A 24,491-nucleotide genomic window follows, 5' to 3' on the forward strand; every position below is an offset into this window, starting at 1 on the left:
GCTGCAGCACATGCAGATACGTAGACGGTAGAATCAGAGATCGCATGTTCCCTAGAAGACATTTTAATAAGTCACACAGCGCAGAGCCGCTGTTCATGTTATTAATGACAACTGTTTTTTGTAACAGTAAAATTTGCATAGTAATTAAAACAATTAAGCTTAATTTGCTTCAATATATTCCCTTTACTCGGCTTCCACTCGGCTCAGTGCGCTGTGCAGATGACACGCTTTTAAACATTTCTCATTGGCTCACGCCATAATGTGGCGCGCATTTATATGCGTTGGATGCAGCCAAACCGATGTGTTGCCAAACACTTTGGGAATCAACGCGCGGCATTCTCCCGTTTCTGAAAAAAGCAGATACATTTGTAAGTCGTGTCTTTTGAGGAATAAATGATGTAGGGTCTCTAAGAAGTGTCTAAATCTAGCGACAAGTCGTAAAGCTGCCAAGCAGCGCTCCCAACCCCAAACTCTCCGGCCTCGCCCACCGAGGCTCCGCGAGGCTATTTCTGCCTCCAGTGCCGCTCGTCTCCTGAGAAGCGCACAGCTAACACTTGGAACATGCCACACATGGACACTTGTACACAAACTGCACTTAGTATTTCAAAAACTTTTGCAAGTCTTTTCTTCACAGCACGCTTTACTCAGTCACACTTTAGGGAACGCAGACGTAATTAAAACTGTGTCCTTGCCTCAATGTCACGTCTCAGTGCTGCAACCAAACTAGCTACAATGCTTCTGCAGAGACGACGTGTACTCGCAGCTTTTTCCCCCCAACAAGCCATTTATTACTGCGATATGAAAAGGAAGAAAAGACGTGAGCTCTGGACTTCACAAAGCATCCAGCAGCAACGCTTCTCGGGATTCAGGTGCAATGCTTGTGTTTGCATGCAAAATGTGATTTATGATGAAGCTGTACAATTCAGATCAGCTCCCAGAGAAAATTGTGTATTTTCCTGCGTTAATGTAAGATTAGAGCTGCAACTGCCATCAATCTCGGCGCCAAAGAGAGAAGCGAGTAATCAAAGCGAGGTCCATAAATCTGAACGCGACAGTCCAACAGCATGTGTGCAACTATTGTGTTGCAGTGGCTTCAAAGCAGTCTAATCAAATGGATTAGTGAGTCACAGCAATCACATTAGGAGAAAGTTTGACTTTATTATGCGATGCCAGGCCGGTTAAACGTGTGTGATGCTGGGCCTGAGGTGAGTCAGCCAGCAGCTGGCTCACTCAGCATCAGAGGAGATGGAAACAGACAGTTCTCATGGCAGCCGAGCCTCTTCACATTTGATTGGATTTGAACAGATAGATACTCTAAATCACCATCTATTACTGTTCTTCAGACTACCTCTCCACTTTTTCACCACTCACAGACGCTAACACGAGGACCTTCCCATTACGTTCTCATGTTTCAGCCGCTACTGTCCGCAGAATCGATCGATTATACGTTTCTCTATAATTAAAACTCACATTTTTCAATTACTCGCTCGCACAGCAGCTGAGATTTCAACTTGATATCAAATGCGGTGCAGGTGCATCACGGCCAAGGACAAAAGTATTATTACTGCAGCCACAGACCAGCAGTGCTGCACGCTGGAGGTATCCTGCAGCATCACTGAAACAAACAGAAGGCTCGGGTCTGTTACCTGTGCTGTGACAGCTGTCGCCGTCCGCGTCGAGCATCCATCCTGGATAACAGGAACACTTCACTGTGGTCTTGTACTGCTCACACACTTGGCTGCACTTCAGGTGACGGCTGCAGTAGTCCACCACCTCACACGTCTTGTTGCTGGAGTCCAGGTGAAGCCCGGGGGGACACGAACACACAACTCCTTTGCCCGGTGCCACAGTGCACTGGTGACTGCAGCCCCCTCTGGCTACAAGGCACAAATCTGGGGTGAAGAAAGGTCCCGAAATCTTAGAAAGTACACAGAGACGCATCTGTGTCTGTCTGACAGGAATCCTAAAGGTTTCATATTTGAGCATAAGAAAAAACATGTGGTCTTTTAAACCGTGAGCTGCTGCAGACATCATAAGTCAAGCATAAAGGTGGTGTGCAATGAGCAGGCACATAAACAGCAGGTGGTGCAGATTCATGAGGATAAGAGTGGCGTCTATTTGCACTTAAAGCAAAGCAGGAAAAAACTCATTTTTTCCAGAAATTACATAAAAAACAAGTCTTAACTTTGTGCTCCTTATCCTGTCGTAAAGTTCTTGTTAATTAGCAGCTCGAGATGAAAAATCGAGTGAAAATGAAGCTGCCCTGTTTCCCTCACTGTGAACGAGCCGCTGATTTCAAGACCTGGACTTAGCAACATAAGGAGAAATGGTCACAGTTGCTAAATGGTGGGTGTGAATCCTGCTGAGCTGGTGCAACTCAATCAGACCCCTGAGGTCCCATCTGAACACAGCCTAATTTTCAATGAGGAGCCAGAAGGCCTCTTTTAGCTACAAAAACACTTGAGGGTCCTGTAAGGCCCCCACGAGGCTCGGCTAGTGATGCTCTTGAAAATGAACCTCCGTGTTTACGCTGCTCACTTTTAAGAGATTAGATGGCAAGAGCTGCTCACATGAGATAATCTGTTTCATCTGAAGGCTGTTGGACAAACACTTGCAGACTTTTCTTCATATTCTGTCCCTTTGGTCTCAACAGACACCAGTTACATGCTGACGGGACACAGAAGGGCTCCACTGGGAGATTTTTGGCATTCCCAACATCACAACATACTTGCATATCATACGTGTGATGATGTGAAACACTGTAAATGCAGATTTGCCTTTAAACAAAGGCTTGCTTGTCTTTGTATCGACTTCCTTTGGTCCCAAACTGCTGATAAATATCAAGTTTTCATTAATCCATCCATGCAGAAAGTGCATCGTTCAAAGTTTCCGTGGATGGAAGTCATTATTTTTGACACTTTCTCTTTAGTCTTCCCACTTAAAATGATTCTTATATGAAACATTCTCTCGTGGGCTTGAAAGGTGGGTGTAAATGTTCCTGAGGAAGAACAGCCGTTACAGTCAGCTTGGATCTCGCCGTTGACAAGTTTTGTCATATGTCTAATTATCCGCTGTGTAACTTGTCAGAATCTGTTGACACTGGTATGACTCAACTACTCCAGAAACTTTTCCAACCTTTTTCTGACTGAGCGTTTGATGAGCTGTCCACATTAGCTGTCCACAACAAAAGGCTGCGTTTGGAAACCTCAGCGCCAGAAAGGAAAACGATAAAAGCCGGAGTTTTTACAAAAAGTGTGACGGCGGTCGGTAAAACGCGATAAAACAGAAGAAGCGTGTGGGTGAGCCATGTGTAGAACATTATATTCACTGGTTGATCCAGTGTTGTGAAATTAGATGAGATCATCAGTAATCATACATGACTCTTGTGTCCACATACTTTAGACATAAGACATCATTACCACAGATGGGTCCTTCGTCGGAGCGATCCGCACAGTCCACTTTGCCGTTGCAGATCTTATCGGGCGTGAGGCAGACCGAGGAGTCGTTGGCACACGGGTACTTGGGCGGCTTACACACAGCCGACTCACACGACTCTTCATCGGAGCGGTCCTCACAGTCGATGTCCCCGTCGCACACCCAGCTCTTCGTGATGCACTTGCCTGCAGGAGCCGAGCAAACATTAGCACAAATCTTTCAAGCAGGTGAACGTTTGATGACTAACCGATGAAATCTCTTTATTTCTAACATTCAAACATTCCATAGGATTCAGAAATAAAGCTCCCTGCTGAGTGATGCATTCAGGGGGAGATGGATTTCTCAGTTCTTTTGTCATAACCTTAAAACATACACGCCATGTATTATTCCCAGAAGGCCACAGTCAACAGGCTGCCTCTCAGGTTTGTGTTTAAACCGATGAAAAAGTCCACATACAATCAATATTCCCTGTGCTGTGCAAAGGAACCTGATTGGTAAATCCCTCATTGCGGGCAGAAAGAGGTGGGTGGAACCACGAGGGGGAGAGAACAACAGAGACACTGGGATGTATCTGCACGCGTTTCACTTCCTCTCTCAAAGCTTGTATGTTTTCCACATTTTCAATCCCACCGGCTGTGTTTGGTGCCAGATCGGTGCAAACTCACATGGGATGGTGACGCGACAGCGAATGCGTATGTTTGCTTTTAAATAAAACTGCATTCACACGACGCTGCTGATTTAACCCGTCATATTCTAAATGTCTCATTTAGTGGCACCGCGGTTACAAAGATAAACACAAACGCTTCTCCGTGAGTAAAATATGCTCGACACTTGGGGCACAGATGCTGTGTTGGGCTGTTTTTGTGGTAATGCACATGGACAAGGAGGTTAATCATTTGTGTAATTGAATTAACCAGTCTCCATCCTGAAAATTTCACCTTGAACGACACAGCCTGAAAACCACACAGTCTGAGAGCAGAGGATGGATCGGGGATGTAAAAGAAGGGAAACGGATTTTATTCAGAGTGGGAGGCACGAAGGGGAAACCTCCTTCTGAGTGGATTTATTAAACATGGCTATATTCTTTATTATTATTTTGAGGGTGAAATACATTTTTTATCGTCTTTCCAAATATAGCCAACCTACTAAAATATCAGGTTTCATATTTAATTCAACAAAACGTTAGCGTAGCCACAAATGAGAGATGGCTACTCTTATTTCTTGAGATGGTCCATCCTCTCAGTGTGGCTGCAAATGCACTTTTAAATAATAGATGAGTGCATTTACAGTGTTTTTCTGTGTGCATTTGAACATTTCTCACCAATTAGACCGCTCCGTGTATAAAGAGCTTCATATTTGCTGATATCGTCCACATGATCCTGACTGCACGGCAACACTGTAGCGCATTTTAGTTCAGAGGCATGTTTAGTGTAATGCTAAAGGTAAAGATCCCTGATATTAGGTAAAAGCACACACTATATTCACTCCCATATAAATGAATGGATTGAGTGTATACAGTAGGCCAGATTTATTCCTGCAATATCTGGCAGTGATTCCAGACTAGAAGTTCCTCATTAAACTGTCTCAGGCTAAAAGTTTCAAATTGGGAATAAATCCTTCCCCCCATTTAAATGTCTGACTCTCCTCCCTGTGACTGAATACTTTATCAAACACAGTGTATTTAAAGGCATTAGATTAGATATTTCATGCAAAAAAAATGTGCTTCTGGATAAATGACTGTGCTTGTACTATTAGCATTACTTATTATTAGCATTACTTATTAATATGTAGTATTAATAGCAGGCACCATAGTCAAGTGAAGCATCTCACTGCATTATAGTAACTATCTAATTGGTGGTATATATCGAGCAGCAAATAATAGCAATAAAATATTTCTATTCCTCTCACTGTGTACCTCTGTTGCTTTATATACTCACACATGGACAAAGTAAAAAAGAGCACACGCCGCCGCCTCTGTCACGTGCGTGAACTGGGAGCAGGAAGGGAAAGCTGGGCTGTGAACTGGCCTGCACATGTGCAGCACCAGTGGGGAAGCTAAATCTGATCCATTGAAGCGTATCAACTGAGGAATCAGCTGATGTCACTGAGATTGTGCCTGAGCTTGACTTCATAGTTTGCTTAAGCTCCTATCATGCTAGATGCTGTTTTGTTGCATTGCTTCAGATTATCCTCTTCATCTCTGCCTCTCCTTCATCCGTCAGAGTTGCTAAGAGCGGCTCTTTTAGAAAGGCTTTTTTGAATATTTCCAGAGAGGGCACTGTGTTCTTCAGAGGAGGACAGAACAAACTGCATGAGTGAACAGAGATCTGACACGGCGGAATTAGAGAGAATAATAACTGTGTGCCTTAGCCAACCTGTCACCATGCAGCAAAAATGAAAAAGAAAAGCGTTTAGTGATAAGTGGAAAATTCCAGGACTGGAGACGGATTTTTTTTGTTTTTGACCTTTTTCTTACACTTAATACAAGAAGGTAGATGCTCAGTCGGGGTGCATGGACTGTTTAAACAGAGGACTCTGATTGGTTCAAGAACTACATGCAGATGGAAGATATATTTATAACTGATTCAAATGAAAAACAAATGAAATCAAATTAAATAACTGGGAGCTATAGCTGTTTGTTTCTAACAAGAAATGCATACGTATATATTATATGTATATATGAATATAATATGTATGTATACAGTACATATATGTATATACATATGTATACACTGTATTTTCCTCACTATAAAGCGCACTTAAAACCCTTTTATTTTCTCAAAAATCATCAGTGTGCCTTATAATCCGGTGCACCTTATGTATGAATTCTGGTTGTACTTACTGACCTCGAACTGATTTTATGTGGCACACGGCGCTCAAAAATCTGTCAAAAATGTTTTAGTCTGACTTTGGTAAGTTACGAAGCCGCACCGCTTGATGGATTGTTGGAGCATTACAGCTACTGTAGTCAGGAGCCTTGCGGAGTAATCTGGGTCCTAAACTCCGTGAGCTTCAGGTCCCAAAGTCAAACGAACACTGTGACATCACTGAGAATTAAAAACTGTCTAAATTCATTCATCTGTAATAAAATGATCAGCGTTGCTGCTTTACCAGGTGTAACAATTAAGTTTAACATCCAGGCATCCATGAAAACAGAATTTATAAAGTTTAACAGAGTTAGAAGTTAGCAGGGAGTTAGCTCGCTAGCTTCCAGCTAAACATGATATAGCATGTTCTGACTGAGAGATTTCTGAAACATTCAGACGTACAGCTCTGCTATCACTTCCAACATAAATGAAGACAGAAAACTAAACAGCAGTGACGTTTGTAGGGTTACTGAAGTTGGGCTAGCTGCTATATAATGATGTGCTACGTGATCGCTAGCTACACAGCTATGTTAGCATAGCATAAACACAGTGAAGCTGGAGGATGAACGCTAACTTTTTTCCACTTGATAAAAGTTAACGTGAGGGTTCCCGATGGTTAGGGACAAATGCAATCGCATGGCAGGATGCTGTAAACGGACCAAACTTCAGTCAGGAGAACAACTGAGATAATCCATCCACAATACCAGGTTAGTCATTAATATACTGCAACAACACGGGAATAGAGCAGCTGCCAGAGAATTCAACATTAATGAATCAATGGTACGGAAGTGGAGGAAGCAAGAAGAATGAGTTGAGTAAAGTTTGACTTATCTGACTGTTTTGTTTCGCTTAATGCGTCTTATGATCTGAAAAATACAGTGAGTGTCTATGTGTGGACTCTCATATGATGGATTTAACTATCTCTTTTAGTTCACCTTTGTTTCAAGCAAATGATGCAAATGATAAAGATTTTCTTACTGGACTCAAATCCATGCTAAGTTTAATTTTTATGCCTCAGGATCTGATGTTACCACAGTCAGACCAGCAGCATCACTGTCAGCTGACTAATGAAGTGTAAAAATTCAAAAAAATTCTGGAAAGTATCTCAAAGCTATGAAACATCAGTTTGCATTAATTGTTGAGTTGTAACTCACACAGTACACACCGAGGTGGCACCTCTAGGACCACTCTGTGTGTTTCTACCTGTCATCTGCACATTTAACTCACAGCTCATTGTTATCATGATGTTTAACACTGTGCTGTATTCACTACCTGTATCTTTGCAGGTGAACTTAGCCTTGGGGTCACACATCCTCTTCGTGCCCTCGCATTCCTTCTCATCGCTCCCGTCCTCACAGTCCTTATCGCCGTCACAGCTCCAGCGCTCCGGGATGCAGGTCCCGTCGGTGACGCAGTGGAATTCCTCGGCACTGCACTCGATCACCGGCGGCAACACTAAACAAAATTAATTTGACAATGAATGCCTTTGAGATATACAGCAAAGTGTCACGGGCAAAAAACGTCGTAGTTAACTTTTATTTTAAAAGAGATCTATCGATGGCAAATATTTATTATAGTGAGCTGGGCAGTGGCGTCTATAACAGGTCAGCACCCTGAGAAGAATGAAGTTATTTCACAAGTCTTTAAGGTTTATGTCTCCAAGATATTTCTGTCTTCTTTAATCGCTTTGGTTAGTATATCACACACACGGGTTTCATCAAACAATCCGGTACGACTGCTGTATAATGTGTGTGTGTGTGTGTGTGTGTATACACACACATGTTTACACATCCTTGTGAGGACAAAAAACAGGCATGCCACTATACTTGTGGGGACCAACAGTCCTTATGGGGACAAAATGCCGTCCCCACCAGTTTGAAGACATTTAAGGACAAAATGTAGTTTAAGTGTCAGGGTTACAGTTAGGTTTAGGAATTGAGGACTGAGCCTGTCATCCCCCCAACGGGTCGCCCCATCCGACCCTGGAAAAAGTTTTGGGAGGGGTTCTTTCCTCTTCCTCTTTCCTCTGCAGACCAAAGTCCACCCTGAGGTCCTCATCTTCCTCTGATGAGCCTCGTCTTCTTTGTTCATTAGTTTTTGTCCTGTTTTGATTGTTATTAATTTTGTGTAATTTCTTTGGCCCTGTTGGCTGGTTAGGGTTAGGCTGAGGGTCAGGGTTAGACATTCATTCTTCATGGTTAGGGTAAGGGGACAGGGAAAGCATTATGTCAGTGAGATGTCCTCACTAAGATATGAAAACGAGTGTGCGTATGTGTGTAATTGTGGAGCGCACAGTCTGTGTTTTAAGAAAGGTTGGGTGGGTAAGCAAAACCCGCCCAGCGATACACGACCGTGCTCACCGGAGGACCCGGGGATCAAACTACCAACCTTCTGTTGAGCAGATGACCCACCCAACCCAGCTGATCCATAGTCAGACATAGTATCTGACTCACTGGTTCAAGCTCACCTTATTGCGTATTCCGTGTGTGTTAATTTGGATGTGATGGCTTAATGCTTAAATGAAAAAATAGAAAACTATTTAACAGTAGAAGCACAGCAAAGACAAATTCAACCCTCTGGGGTGAAGGCAGAATTAGACACAGGGGGAGGAGACGTCTGCAGCTCCCATCAGGAAATGGTTTGATGAATAGTCTACACATTCTAGTGACAAGCAAGCGAGCTGTGAGTTTTCTAGGAGCTTACATAAGGTTTTTGTGATAATTAGATTAAATGATTCAAGTCCTGATGGTAAAATCCCCCCGAACACAGAGCAGATAAGATTTAGTCACACAGCAGTGTGAACACGGAGTTAGTGGACTCGAGCTGATTAGCTGTTAAACTTGTAATTACAACACCTACATTTAAATGCTGATTTGAATTGCAACTAAAATCATTTGCACACTAAAATAAATATAAGTCAGTGCTCATGAAGGTGGCACAGGCAGCTCGTGTGTGATGATTTAATCTTTGACAGTGTATTATAAATAAACAGGTTAACACTAGCTGTTTGAACAAATGTAAGACAGGATGTGTCGGTCATTTCAAAACCTATTCATCAGCATTTTAATAAGTTGTGCAGACATCGCTTACATGCAGGTCCACCTCTGCAGGTTAAGGTCTCGTCGCTGAGGTCACCACAGTCGTTGTCGCCGTCGCAGGCCCAGTGGTCGGGGATACAGCGGCCATTAGAGCACTGGAAGTGGGTATTGGCGCAAGACTGGATGCAGCCCACTTCATCGCTGCCGTCTCCACAGTCGTCATCTGCACACATGCACAAAAGTTCAGTGACACAGAAACATCATTATGAACGCTGGTGGGTGTAAAGTATAAGGTATATATAATCCTGGTTAATAACACTAAACCATAAGGGTTGTTGCTGTTGCACAATGCACTTTGATGAAAAACTTGGGCTGTTTTCTCTGGGCTTTGTGTGTGTGTGTTTGTTTTTCTGTCTCTGTATGAACAGACTGCAAATCAATTCCCCACTGGGGACAATAAAGTTACCACTGACCAAGGTTAGAGTCAGTTTATGCTTCCTGCACTCACCTGAATCGCAGTGCCACTCCACACTGATGCATCGTCCATTGGAGCAACTAAACTGGGTGACGGGCTCACAGGTGGGGAAAACTGCACATAAACAAACTTAAGTTCAAATTAAAGAAATATTTGCTAAATAAACCCACAAAAAATCAGCTGTGCTTTGTAAAACTTGATACAAACAGCATGATTGCTAACATCAGGTTTGTGTCCTAAACTCAACACTATGACCTAGACTCTGAAAATTATATAAAATAAAATAAAAAAAACAATACCAATAATTACATTGTTGGTAATTGTTTTTATTACATTTTTATATATAAAAAACAAACAAACATATTATATGGAATTAGTTAGGCTTAAAGACGACAGTCTGAATGAAAGACTTGTATCTCATAACTCTGTCGAATAAATGAAAATAATCTATAAACTAAAAAGGTTTTTCATAGGCAGCTGCACATGTTTCAGTTATAGGAAGAAAAACAGGAAAACAAGAATGATTAAAATCATATTTTGCACATTATGGACGTCTGCACACATCACGGGGTAACTCATTCATCAGTCCTGAGATATTTCAGTCATTGTGATAAATTTTACTCGTCATGTTAAATCTTATATGAAGGTGTGTTAAAAGTGTCCATGACCAAAAACTGAAAATATTAAAAATATTAAGTATTGTTATACGTCTTTCCATACATGCATTGATACACTGGAGCTGACTTAAAGAATAACTTTAAATGATAATAACATCGATAAGCTGTAGTTTAAATATATCTGCTGACAGCTCCCGCTTCCTGGTCGTCTTTTCTTGCAGTGACTTTCGCACATTCGTGACTGCAGGATGTTCCCAGTGTCTCACAACGCTCAGGTTTAATCTTCCTGTCTCCACCACAGCTTGGTAACCGTAGGGAGGTTTTAGTAATAGCTTTAACCTCAGCGATCTTCCAGAGATTCCCATTTGGGTTCATTTGGGACTCTTGGGTTAGCCGTTTCATCATTTTAGTTTTTTACCCATTTTACACAGTGACAAAGTGCATTATCTGACAGAACAGAAAAAAGTTGTCTGATTAAACTGATGTTAGGAAAGGAACATCTGAATCAAAAATGATGGATTTTGAGATGTCCAGCATCCTTCTGATTCTTCTGCTGATGACACACTTTCACACTGCTTCGATCGAGAGGGTAAAAACATCACATTCACCTGATGAACTGATCATCAGCAGGTGTGTAATATAAAAGCATTCATGTGTTGACACAGTCTCTCCAGGAGTGGACGTCCCAGATCAGACTGTGCCAGCGGTCAGAGAAACAGCAAAAACCCAAGAGCTTCGTCTCGGTTCAACATTACGTTTCACGACGATTAGAAAAAGACTGAATAATCAAACAGTTTCCGGTGGACTCTGTGTGCTGATGACATTGTGACAATGTCAGGTTAACGTTTTTATTCCCATCAGACACCAGCCGTGTTTCTGACTCGGAGATACGGTATATCCTGGATGCCTGAAGCTTTATTGACTTGAGTATAAAACACAGGCCTATATTTGAAATGATTTGTTGGTGCGTGCTGCAGCTGACTGGAATACTTTTAGGCGCTGCAGAGGAGACAGATAATATTTCTGTCCTACAGGATGCTTTCCTCAAACATGTCAGGTTTCAGCGACGGCACATGCCTGGCTGGAATTTAACATTCGTTAAAAATGAAGACGAGACATACATAAATAATGAAGGTTTCGAGTAAACAGTGAGCGTTGTTAAAAATAAGACACCAGCATCCATAAATAATGTCGGCGAACAGAGCAGCAAGCGAACCGAGCGCCCAGTAGAAGACGGTGTGTGACAACTACTAAGCTACTGACAAACAAAATCCAAATTAGTATCAATCTCTAAGGCGGCCACCACTGAGCTTCAGGTGTTCCTAAACCCACAGTAGCTCCACTGAAGCTAAGTGAGCTGCCAGAGCTGCACAGAACAGCGCCTGCAGAGAAGTAATGCCTGAGGAAGCTCAGACAGCAGTACGGGAGAGAATATGTTTTGCTGCACAGCTTGATTATGATTGAATGAAGCCGAGCATGAACTTTAATTACTGCTTACACCCCGGCTGTTTGTGACTGCGTATTGAAGCGGCTTAGGACACACAAAGGGAGGCTGAGGCGATACAGCACGCTGCAGCATTTGGCAAACATCGATCACTGTTAAAGGCTGATTTCATACAAATAGTGATTAAAGCGAGTCTTAAAACCTTTACCCCCTTCTTTTAAACATATGCTTCCAATTCAGCATGGCCGATGAAAACGTATGAAATTTGTAGCTGCAGACACTCTTTCCCCTGCCTCAATAAAAGGTTAAATACATCTTCAAAGAACTCAAAGAGCTCAAAACGCTCGGGCCATAATGGCATGCCATGTATTTTTATTATGCTTTCTAGGATTAGCCCAGAACACAGAGTACAACTTTCCCTAAGTGAAGCTGACAGATTGTATAATACCACTGAGACATGACTACAGAACAGTGAGATACTGTATGGAAGTGTGCAGCTTACCCAGCACCACCCACCTAAGCTGCTGCCATTTGTGAGGACATGTTTAGGTCTTGGTCCAGAGAACACAGCATCAATAACTGAATACCAAGTCTCTCTGAATAAAGCAGCGCCTTTCTAAAACGTCACAAAAATGCACAAGAATTCTGCAGTTGGAAAATGTCTTCTGAGCTTCTTCTATCTTCATGTTTTCACACTGCATTAACACTGGCCAGCAGATCAAAATCACATTCTCTCTCCTCTCCTTTTCCAAATCAAAGCTGTGGACATTAACCTGCTACTTTTGGGAAGCAGCCACACTAAAGGGATCGAACGAGGGACCACCGACCGGCCGGAGCTACTGCATGCAAGCAGCTGACTAAAACAAAATCCTTTACCTCAGCAGGCAGCTGGCTGACATTGTTCACCTGTGCTTTCCTGCTATCCACCCTGCATCAGTCTTCCTTTGTCTTTGAACCTCCAGCAGCTCCACAGGCAGCATTACACACATCCACACTGCACTAGCCGTGTAGGTATAGCAGCATAGACGCTGCATAGGTCTGTGTTAGCTTTGGTTTGATTTGTTTTACATAAATCTCTGTCATACTTGTCACATCGGCTGAGCTGTTTTGTTGTAATAAGAAAACCACATTTTATTAATTTATTATATTTTTAAAAGTACTTGTGTTTTTTTTTATTTCCCCTATGGTGTGCTATTAAAGAGTAATGTGAAAACAGCAGAACTTGTATCATATTATGAAGTGAGAACTGCTTAGCACATATTTTTAGCTCCAAGTGGGAACTGCATCGTATACATTTGACATTTGTAAAGAGATTTTTGAAATTTCAGCATATTAAATTTACAGCCCTGAAAGTGTTAGGTAGAGTTAAAACATCTCACTAATATTAAATGTGAGAAGTAAAGCACAGATCGTTACAGAAAATGACCCCAAATGTTTTTACTTGTGTTTAATGAAATCATTATGTTGCTGTTAATCAAACAGAGCCAACGTGAGTGACGTTTGAGTGGCGTCTGGCAAAAAGCACGCGTGACTCACCGCACGATATTTCATCAGACTTATCCCCACAGTCGTCCTCCCGATCACAGCTCCAACTGCGAGGTATACATCGTCCGTTCTGGCAGGAGAACTGGTCTGCCTGACAGGGCTGGGCTGAGGAAGAAGAAAAAGGCCACTTAATTCAATCGCACCTGCATAAGTCAGTGTAGCGGGAGCACAACAACTCTAATGGTCACTAGATCACCCAAATGTCAATGTAAGGCCAGCGCAAACCCTTTATCACTCAATCGTGTGGTTGAAGACGGCCGTGGAAAACGTGCTGTTGCTGATGGGCAGTCAGTTACGTGCTGGTGGTCACACACGTGACAGCAACTGATGTCTTGCTGATGTGGGATACACGTGTCAATCCACCGACGGGGGAACATTCGTCATCCTCTGGCTAATGCTCATCGATCGATCCTCTGAGGATAAAAAGCTCCAGAGAAGTACGACTAATGCGATATGCTGTAAGTGTCCTCGTAGATGCTGCAAGTCTTTGATACTAGAACGCCCTTAAACAATGAGATTGATTGCACTGTACCACCGCTCCTTCACAGCCTCAAAATATTACAGTGACGGCTGCCTTGACAGCACCTGCCACCAGTGTTCAAGTCTTAGAGAATAAAGCACATTTGAAGTGAGAACATTTTTATCAAAAGATGTCAGAGACAAATGTTTCATGGCCTACTGTGCAGATGAGAAGCAGCGCAAAGTTTATATAGCTGAACAGCCCTCAAAACTGATCGGAGAAGCACCCGTAACCACGCTACGTTTTCCTGAAATCACCGTTTTCACATCAGCGTTTATTCATAGAATTAATGTGAAACGATTGAAAATGAGCCAGAGAGCGCAGACGAGCAGCGCTGACAGACGGCACACGACTGACGGCCAAAACTCCCCAAATCTAAACCCGACGTGAAAGCAGTCCCCTGCTTACCTGAGCAGGTACTGTTGGACTCGTCCTCGTTGTTGCCACAGTCGTTCGTCCCATCGCAGAGCCATCGTTTGGGGATGCAGCGATTGTTGCTGCATTTGAACTGATTGAGGGGACAAGTGTGGTTGTCTGCAAAGAGTTAAAGTAAATCAGCGACTCCGTGGAAAAATAGTTAACTGGAGGTGAAAATCAATAAAACAAAATGAACAAACACAAGAATGAAAAAATGTATCTGACAAATACTGTATGTTGTAAAGTGGCAGAATCTAAACTGCAGAGAGCACACACTGGAGAACTGTCACGAAGTTGCTCAGAGAGCTGATCAGCGGCTGACGTCACCTGCCTTCAGGAATTTTAGCTATTGATATGAGCAGTCTGGGTTCAAAAGGTGCTGAACTGTCGACCTGTGATATTTTATTGTGTTATTTGGTCTTTAATAAAGCTGGAGGGAAGCGAACGGCAAAAGCCAAGGTCATAATTATCTGACGCACGCCAACCAAAACTGAGACCGTACTGTGCCAGTCAAAAATATGCATGATTGTCATTTTGTCAGGTAGCGTGTGCTTCACAAGCTGTTTCACGGCCTACTGTGCAGTTTACTCACATTTGATCAATGTGAGAAAACTTTAAAGTAAGAAAAACCTCGTCAGCACTGCAGCTTTTTATGTAGATTTGGTTTGATATGGTTTCATATTCTTTTCGTATTATTTAAGTTCATAAAGTATAAATTTTAAGTCAAGTCCAGCTATCAAACAGCAGAGCAGCGTAGCTGCACTAACAGACACGGCTGGCCAAAAACATCTGAATTCACTGAAGGAACGAGCAGATTGTAATCGGCTTTATTTTAGAACATAATAGATCTGGCTGCCATCTTTATGACCGGCTTGGGACATATCCGAGTGCTTCACAGTCACAGAGTCTCAGTTTCAATATTATTTAATATTGGACCTCTTTCTTGTGTTTATACAGTATATCTGCAGCTTTTCACTGAGACTTAATTAAGGTCACAATGTAACTAATTTCATACTGATACAACAACAAGCCGCACTAAAAACCATAAAAGGAATAATAATGTTTCAGAGTGTGAGGAATCTCATTTATGTTTCTCCTTGGTGGTTCGTCCTTTAATTGAGAGTAATGGAGTCTCTATATCATCTTTAGTGGTCTTAAGTGTATTTGTGGTTGGTTTTGGTTTTAGTGCCTGATTTTTGTTTTATTTGAGGCGACCTTCATATAAAAAAGAGAAAAAAAATCAGCACCAATATTTAACATTAACTTTGATAATTCTAACTCATTACGCCTCACCGCTCATTAATCATACTAAAGAAATGAGAGTGTTTCTCTGCATACTGTAACTCTACCCAGTGCAAAGTTCACGACTAACACAGAGACAGTGGAGGCGTTGGGTTGGTCTGTATTAAAGATCTGCTGCTGCCGTCTGAAAATCAATAATAGTTTAAAAAAGTATAAAATCCATGCTTAACCATCTAACATCGAGTTTACACAACTGATTTGTAGAAGGAAGCACGTAGAAAGGACAGACGGCAGCGTGGAGGAGGGGGAGCACTTTACACCCCGACTTCAGTGACATTTAAGAACACAGCAGCTGACAGGCAGAGGGAATTAGCCCTGAAAAGCTTAGGCTTTGCTTGCTTGGCCACATCACTGTGTACAGTGTCTGTTCAGACAGTGCATTTTTCATGCTAGCGTGCAGTGTGTTGCCTGCAGACTAATTCCGAGATCCTCACAGCAGCTCTGGATCTCCTCGTCACTCCCATCCAGACAGTCATCATCTCCGTCACACTTCCACAAGGCCCGAATGCACCGCTGATTACGGCACTGGAACTCATCACTTTTGCATCGCTGTGGCTCTAAACTACTGCTGGAAGCTTCAGAGAGAGACACAAGTGGGAAAACGTCATTTTAGCCCCGGACCTTCTAAGACACATGTGTTAACGGGAAAATATTGGCATATAAAACTAATAACTAGCATGCACAACGTGTTAATGTTTCATAACCTCATGTGTTACATGTGTGGGAACCCACTGGGATCCTCCCTCAGCTGTATTTACTTGTTTATTAGCAGATTTGAAAAGAAGCGTGTCCCACAGGACGCGGCAGGATTACACTACACTGGGACAACCTGATCTCAGGGCTCGTCTGATTCATTACGTCCTCCTACCTGCACAGGTGACATTGTTCTTCTCCAGAACCTGGTTGTCAGCGCAGGCACACACTCTCCCTCCTGGGATGGCGAGGCAGAGGGTAGTACAGCCCCCATAATTCACACTACATGCGTTGTCACCTGGAGAAACAGATCCCAAACACAGCATGGTGTCTTGCTCATTTAAAGCGACATTTTCTAAGCTCACTTTAAGCTCTGTATTATCCTGGTTTCCCCCTTTTTTTTCATCTGTGAAATAAAGATCAGAGTTTCTGGAATCCCTTTAAATGCAGCAAAATAAATCATTTTATTGGTACAAAAGCTTTTCCCCCACATAGAGAGACATGCCAGGTGTATGCTGCGAGATCTATAAGCATACGTCAGGTGAATTATTGGGAACGGTGTGGGTGAAAGACATTTGACATTTTTATCATTCTCGGAGGAATAATTTGTCTTTCAGGACAAAGCTGACATTCTCCAATCGAAAAAAGTCACATATCAAGTTAAGGCATGAGACACCTTTGTCACTTTCATTTAACACAGAACCCAAAGGCAGTGCCTGAGCCAATGAGATAAAGCTTTGGGTTTTGTAAGAGCCAATCAGTAATACTCAGAGTACCGGACAGCCAATTAATCTATTCAGTGGCATGAACAAAAGAGAAACGTCTCTGCATGGTGTGTGCGAGGCTGTGCATATAGCAGCCAACCACTTTAATGTCCAAGTGTGAGTTTTTAGAGTACAGTACTTTTAAAATCACTGCAATGGCCTCTGCATTCAGAGCAACACAACAGTCGGTCAACATTCGCCGAGTGTGAAACACGTGTCTGCAGCTAAAAGCAAGACGTCCTGTGAGGGCGAGTGAAGCTCTCTGCTGACATGTTCCATGCCTCTGCTATCTCTGCTTTTCAGCATCTTAACACCGGGAATCCATCATCATTTGTTACAGAAGAGAGCAAAGACATCCAAACCTTGGTCATCTTATTTAACTTCATAAAGTGGAGCCCAAAGTGATTTGAAAGCTACTGTCACTGCTGATCAATGTGCCAGTTTATACCGTGAAATTTGAGAGCAATAGGCATATGCGTAACTTTCTGGTGTATATATCTTATAAAGTGCTCTCCATTAAGAAAAGCGCTATAGGGGCTATAAATGTCTGAATTCACAGGAGGGGGGAGGCTCTATTTCCAGTGCAAAACAGCCACTTTCTGTGTCAGGGTGGGATGACGACTAAATGAAGAGAAAGCAGCCAACCTTGCTGACTCTGCGCATCGTAGACACGCAGGCCGAACAGCGGCGGCCTCTCGCTCCGCAACAGAGTGATATCGCCGTTGGACAAGTCCAGCTGGAACACCGAAGCATTCATGTACTCGGTCCAAAAGATGAAATTGCGGTAATGAGAGATTCCGAACGGATGGTTTAGTTCTTTCCCACTGTACACCACCTGCAACATGAAGCAAACATTCAGTAAAGTCACGAGGTCAGAGCTACAGAGAGACACCGTCAGAGGAATCAGTCATCTCAAACAGGCGTCTAGCTGTTTGAATACAGGCTTAAAGATTATTTGATCGCAGTATATGATGAATGTGATTCAATTTCACTGCACAAATTTATTCACACAGAAACATCTGCTTATAATAATGTTTGCTAGAATCTTGGCATTGATTAAATAGCATTTGCAAATAATTAATTAGTGTGATATGCCAGTAGAGCTAGAGTCGGCAGGAGCGGATGAAAGGATACTTGTTGTGGGAAGAGGAGCACGTTTCAGTCGTCGCACTGCTGCAAACATAGATACTCTAACCCTGAAATGCAAGAAGCGTGTGCAGAAAACAGCCTTACAACTGACCAGAGGAGACAGATGCTTTCATCCACAGTCGATTAAACCTTAACATGGAAACAATGTAGCTGGAAATTAATTGACTGCCTTCCAAACGCTATTATTCTAAAAAATGAGAATGAGCTGGTCTACAAACGATTCCAATCGTGAACTTACATCGCGATTTAAAGTCCACCTTCTGGCCCTCTGTTAAACCTCACAAGTGGACTAACTCAGTTTAATAAACCACCTGAGAAAAAAGCGTAACATACCATTCTTCCTGTCCCGTTCAGGTGAATCTTCTCAATGTGGTCGTAGTAGGCGTCGCACCAGTACATCGTGCTGCTGCTGTGGTCCAGCGTCAGCCCGTTGGGCCACAGCATGTTGGAGGTGACGAAAATGCGGCGGTTGGATCCGTCCATCCAGGCCCTTTCTATCCGCCCTATGCTGTCGTTGACCTCATCTTCCTCCCAGTCTGTCCAGTACATCCAGCTACCACACACAGAATTGAACACATACAGTTCCAACACCGAGATAAAGCAAACACTGTCACTGCATCGGTGGCATCTGTAGATCACAACGTGCTCTCCGCTGACACTGATCACACCTCATATTCAAACTAAGCAGTTCATTTCAGCCGTCTGCTCCCCATTCATCTTTGCCCTTACTTTCTGACACGCTGATGTTAAATGGTTTTGCTCGCTGCTCCCTCTACAAGCAGCCTCCTGCTTTGATTACTTATCAATCAGAAGATGTGACAGCATGCTTCTGCAAGCTTCTCTCAAAATGATCTATTTCTTGTCACAGTGTCTTCTGAGGTTTGCTCCGAGTGCCCATGGGGAGGCTCTGAATCTTTCTCATGCTGTTTGATTCATGCAGGGAACATTATAGGGAACACAAACCGTACTGACAAATACATAACAAAAGTATTTATCCCCTTCCTGCTTTTTATTGATTTTCTTTTTGTTATTTGTCACACTTGCATATTTCAGATGAAACAAATCTTAATCTTACACAAAGATAACTCGAGTAAACACAAAGTTTAAATCGTGATTTCATTTATTAAGGGAAATAGAGCTTTAAACCCACCTGGCTCTCAGTGAAAACGTCATTGCCCCTCCTCATTAACCACAGCTTAGTTGAGTTTTCTTGCCACACCCAGCCCTGATTACTATTTTCCGCACTATAAGGCGCACTTAAAACCCTTTTATTTTCTCAAAAATCATCAGTGCGCCTTATAATCCGGGGCACCTTATGTATGAATTCTGGTTGTGCTTACTGACCTCGAACTGATTTTATGTGGGACACGGCGCTCAAAAATCTGTCAAAAATGTTTTAGTCTGACTTTGGTAAGTCCCAAAGTCAAACGAACACTGTGACATCACTGAGAATTAAAAACTGTCTAAATTCTTTCATCTGTAATAAAAGGATCAGCGTTGCTGCTTTACCAGGTGTAACAATTAAGTTTAACATCCAGGCATCCATGAAAACAGAATTTATAAAGTTTAACAGAGTTAGAAGTTAGCAGGAAGTTAGCTCGCTAGCTTCCACCTAAACATGATATAGCATGTTCTGACTGAGAGATTTCTGAAACATTCAAACGTACAGCTCTGCTATCACTTCCAACATAAATGAAGACAGAAAACTACACAGCAGTGACGTTTGTAGGGTTACTGAAGTTGGGCTAGCTGCTATATAATGATGTGCTACGTGATCGCTAGCGACACAGCTATGTTAGCATAACATAAACACAGTGAAGCTGGAGGATGAACGCTAACTTTTTTCCACTCGATAAAAGTTAACGTGAGGGTTCCCGATGGTTAGGGACAAATGCAATCGCATGGCAGGATGCTGTAAACGGACCAAACTTCAGTCAGGAGAACAACTGAGATAATCCATCCACAATACCAGGTTAGTCATTAATATACTGCAACAACATGGGAATAGTCAATTCTCTGGCAGCTGCTCTATGTGCACGTTAGCATATGCTACTTCCGGTGCAAAAACTCCTGTGTGGACCTTTGTTTCCGGTGTCCTATTTGCCTTGTTTATGGTCCAAAACAAGTTAAGCAAATGAATGAATCAAGCGTCGATTTACATTTCTATAGATGTCTTGGGCATTTACGCAATATATCTGTAAATGATGTTCATCGACTTGTCGATATTTTTCCCCCACGCCTCAGAGCAAAAGAGAAAAGGGATTCAAATGTTATATTTCTCAGCTGTCCCTCGTTTATTGCGGGTGTTATGTTCTAAAAATAACCAGCGATAGGTGAAATCAAGTAGCCAATTTTATTTTTTGATGCGTGGACATCGTGGACATACAGTACTGCACTTCAGAGTCACACTGCTAGCAATCGATGCAGCGATTCTGTACTGTACAGGAGAGACGTCACGGAGGAGATCGTCTGTGGCGTTTTTCACGGTTTTGACATAACGGGAAACATCTGTGACTGTTGTTCATCTGTAGTTTGAATGCTGAACATTTGCCTGTTTAAAGAATAAGACCAGTCACTATACAGGTTCAAGGTTCAAGGTTCTTTATTTGTCACATGCATAGTTATACAAGTATAACACACAGTGAAATGTATCCTGACACGCTCCTCGACATGTGCAAAAACATGGGGGGTAGAGGATAACATTATAAATATATATATAGTATATACATTGGGTGAATGTGCAGTAGAAGCAGCAGCAGGTGAATTCTGTACATTAATATGAATAGACATCTGACTATTTTACAGAATGGACAATATAAACATATTTAAAGTTAAAGGAAGTTAAAGGAATTGAGTGTCTGGAGGAGAGTCTCAGTCAATTATAGATGATGTGAGATGGTGTGTGTGTGTGTGTGGGGGGGGGGGGGGGTGTTGGTTTAGGGCCCGGATGGCTTGAGGATAAAAGCTCTTCTTGAGTCTCTCTGTCCTTGCCCGGATGATGGGGAACCTTCTACCAGATTGTAGAAGTTGGAACAGTTTGTTGCCAGGATGGGACGGGTCCTTCAGTATCTGCGTTGCTCTAGTCCGGCATCTCCTGGTGTAGGTGTCCTGAAGTGGGGGGAGAGCAATCCTGCAGCAGCGTTCTGCTGTACGGATCACTCTCTGGAGAGCTTTTTGGTCCTTCACACAACTGTTCCCGAACCACGCTGTCATGTTCTGTGAGAGGATACTCTCCACAGCGCCTGTATAGAAGATCCTGAGGATCTTTGGAGAGACCCTGAACTTCCTTAGTTGTCGGAGGTGATACAGGCGCTGCCTAGCCTTCTTGGTCTGGACCTGAATGTGGGCAGCCCATGTCAGGTCTGAGGAGATGTGGACACCAAGATATTTGAAGGACTGCACCCAGAGATGTGCTTCTGAATGTGGACGATGTGTCTTATGCTGCAGTGATGCAGTTCTGCTTGTGTTGAGTGATGCAAACAACCGACCGATCTAAACTCTTTAAACGTCAATCACGTGGTTACCGGCTACCGGCGAAAATAATGGAGGAAATCGGGACGGTAAGCCAATTTCTGTCTTAGCGCATTTGCACCGCTGTGTGTTTTTGTGGTCTTCTTTTGCGGCTAATTCAGTGAATTTTGGTCTGATCGTGGTGAAACTTGGTGTGTGGAGTCAGTGATAGCTCTGGGAGCTAACCAGCCTATCTTTAACCGGTTACATGAAGTATGAAGAATTTCTGGTTCGGTTTTGTTTGTTTAGCGGACTTATGCGCATTTACGTAACTGCTCGTTTAATTGCGGCTTATTTTCGGTGTGTTTGGTGGTTGTAGAAATGGTTTATATGACATTTTAGCTGAGATTCTGAGGTTTCTGTGGATACCACACATGTCTGGACTTATATTTCTCAACCCGCGTTATAACCGATTAAGCGTGATCTCCTCCTTTTTGCCCCGGTATCGGGGCGTGGGGCTTAAGTGGTTAAACGTCAAAATCTATCATTAGATTTTTTGTGACACAACAGTGGTGAGTGTTCCCACCTTCTGCTCTTTGGAACTTAACGCAATCTTTCCGTTTTCGAGTTTTGGACATGATTTTGGAGTATATCTTCGCAGTAGCGATTTACCGCAAAGTAAAGCTACCGGAAATGTACAACCCCACATCCGGCATTCAAACCAGGAAGTTAGCATTTTCTCGTGCACATAGTCAATTCGACATTAATGAATCAATGGTATGGAAGTGGAGGAAGCAAGAAGAATGAGTTGAGTAAAGTTTGACTTAGCTGACTGTTTTGTTTCGCTTAATGCGGCTTATAATCCGGTGCGCCTTTTGGTCCGAAAAATACGGCACTACTGTTAAGTAGATGTCTTATTAGAGTTTATGAAGACATTTCAATAACATTTTTGGGTGCCTTCTTTTTCAAGATCTACCACGAGCTGGATGACTGAGAACTTAGACACATGGAAAATAAAGCCTGTGTGATAAAGTGAAGTATTGCCAAGAATCTCAAAAAGTAGCCACAGTCTAAAGAAACAGCTGAGAAACAAAGTCAGTGACATCATCATTAGAAAACATGCAAGCATACAAAAACCTAAGAAATCAGGAAGGGCTCCACCAGGTCAGAAATCTGAAGTTTTCCCCGATGAAGACTAAACAGATACAAACTAGATTCTCCATATTTTAAAAGCAGATAATCAGATATGTGTTTGGACTTCAGTCATCATAGCTTAAGAAACATTTCAGGCTTCTCAAGTTAAACTTTACTAGACGTCAAAGTCAGACGGTCCATATTTTCAACCAAAGTTCTTCAGTGTATCTTCTGTATGTCAAGAAAACAGCTCCCGGAGGACCGGCGGTATGTGAAACACGATTGGGTCAATAATTCGACAGGTCTTTTCTCCAGTAACCGTACCCAAGAGATTTTCTCTTTGAGGATTCCTGGCTGAGCCACGTGGCCCCTTGTTTCTCATCAATGATAGAGAGCTTGGCAAAGAGATGATGAAACAGAATCAGAGATGGGGCTGAATGAAGACTCCCACTGTCTCAAAGTCATCTTTACGACCTCATGAATTATTCACAGCACCCGGGCTCCCCACTCAACATGCAGACACACATATGGCTACATGCAGACAGGCAAACACGGGCATGAAATCAGACACCGTGGCATTTTCACCGTTATAGTAGAAGACGGTTCACAGCTGACGTAAGCACAGACCTGAATTGTCCACGTTTCATATTTTCATTTAAATCTGCAAATTATCCAGAAGCAAACATGACAAAAAACTAGAATTTGCAGCATTAAATTTAGTTTCTAATAATCTGTACTGTTTGCTAAAAAATGTATAGACCGTGCCACGTTGTTACATAAGCCTCTAAACTGTAAACAGGTGATAAACTAAAGCAGAAAAAGCTAAAGCATCCACCCCTGCAGTTAGCACCTTCCTCGGCCCTGTTATGCTGTGGGGGGGGCTTTTCAATTCAGATGATAAGGACAGCTCCTCTCCTCTGGCATGAGGGGTCACTGGATAGCTTTATGAATATAAAAATGATGTGACTCATATGCCATGGCCTTCACAGTTTCTAGATCTCAGCCCAGTTGAATGCCCAGTGTTCATCGCTAACATGAAAACAGCAAATTAGGCAATCTCTTTTTAGCACTGCTGCTCCGGTTAATGCCCAGGCAGACTGGATCCTTACGAGACACCTTCATAATGGTTTTATCCATAAGTGTGTCATCCATCTGTTTGCACACTCATGCAGTCACTAAGGAGCTGACCAAGTGTGATTAGTAACATATTTTTTGCCGTGTGTGTGTTTCATGAATAAATGTATTCCGTTTCTAGGTATGACACTATTAGTGTTAATCGTGTCAACACAGACTAGAAGTAGCAAACCGAGGAAAAAATAAGGCATCGAGGATGCAAAAGATCAAGAGATGTGTTGGAGAATTGCTTCCATTTCACCTTAAGAGACTCTTCCAGCAGAGCAGATAGAGATCAAAGGCCTGTCGGGTTCAGGCTGAACGCTTCCTCAGAAGCCCAAAACTAGCTCTTCTAATCATTTGTGCTGTCAGTGGGAGGGCTGGAGTAAAAGTTATTAATCCTTATACAAAAAAAGTGACACGGTTATTTGCCACCCCCAACTCTGCTGCTGTGGCACATCTGTCAGTGCTGAAACTCTCAGCGCTATCCTGATTAGCCTTAAAGTTTAAGGCTATGTTCTCATATCA

The 24,491-nt window shown here is 42.6% G+C and overlaps 1 protein-coding gene across 1 annotated transcript in view; it reads right to left on the minus strand.

Moving 5' to 3' along the window:
* lrp1bb (low density lipoprotein receptor-related protein 1Bb) overlaps positions 1–24,491 on the minus strand; it is a 270,456-nt gene that overhangs the window by 108,939 nt on the left and 137,026 nt on the right. Inside the window, exons 13-23 of the mRNA XM_039600082.1 lie at positions 18,600–18,819; positions 17,763–17,952; positions 16,529–16,651; positions 16,095–16,235; positions 14,350–14,475; positions 13,413–13,526; positions 9,849–9,929; positions 9,393–9,563; positions 7,575–7,757; positions 3,420–3,620; positions 1,647–1,892 (exon numbers count right to left, since the gene is read on the minus strand). Coding sequence (XP_039456016.1) covers positions 1,647–1,892; positions 3,420–3,620; positions 7,575–7,757; positions 9,393–9,563; positions 9,849–9,929; positions 13,413–13,526; positions 14,350–14,475; positions 16,095–16,235; positions 16,529–16,651; positions 17,763–17,952; positions 18,600–18,819 — 1,796 coding nt within the window. The remainder of the gene's footprint in view (positions 1–1,646; positions 1,893–3,419; positions 3,621–7,574; positions 7,758–9,392; positions 9,564–9,848; positions 9,930–13,412; positions 13,527–14,349; positions 14,476–16,094; positions 16,236–16,528; positions 16,652–17,762; positions 17,953–18,599; positions 18,820–24,491) is intronic.

Source organism: Oreochromis aureus, linkage group 16 (genome assembly GCF_013358895.1).
Source record: "Oreochromis aureus strain Israel breed Guangdong linkage group 16, ZZ_aureus, whole genome shotgun sequence".
NCBI lineage: Eukaryota > Metazoa > Chordata > Actinopteri > Cichliformes > Cichlidae > Oreochromis > Oreochromis aureus.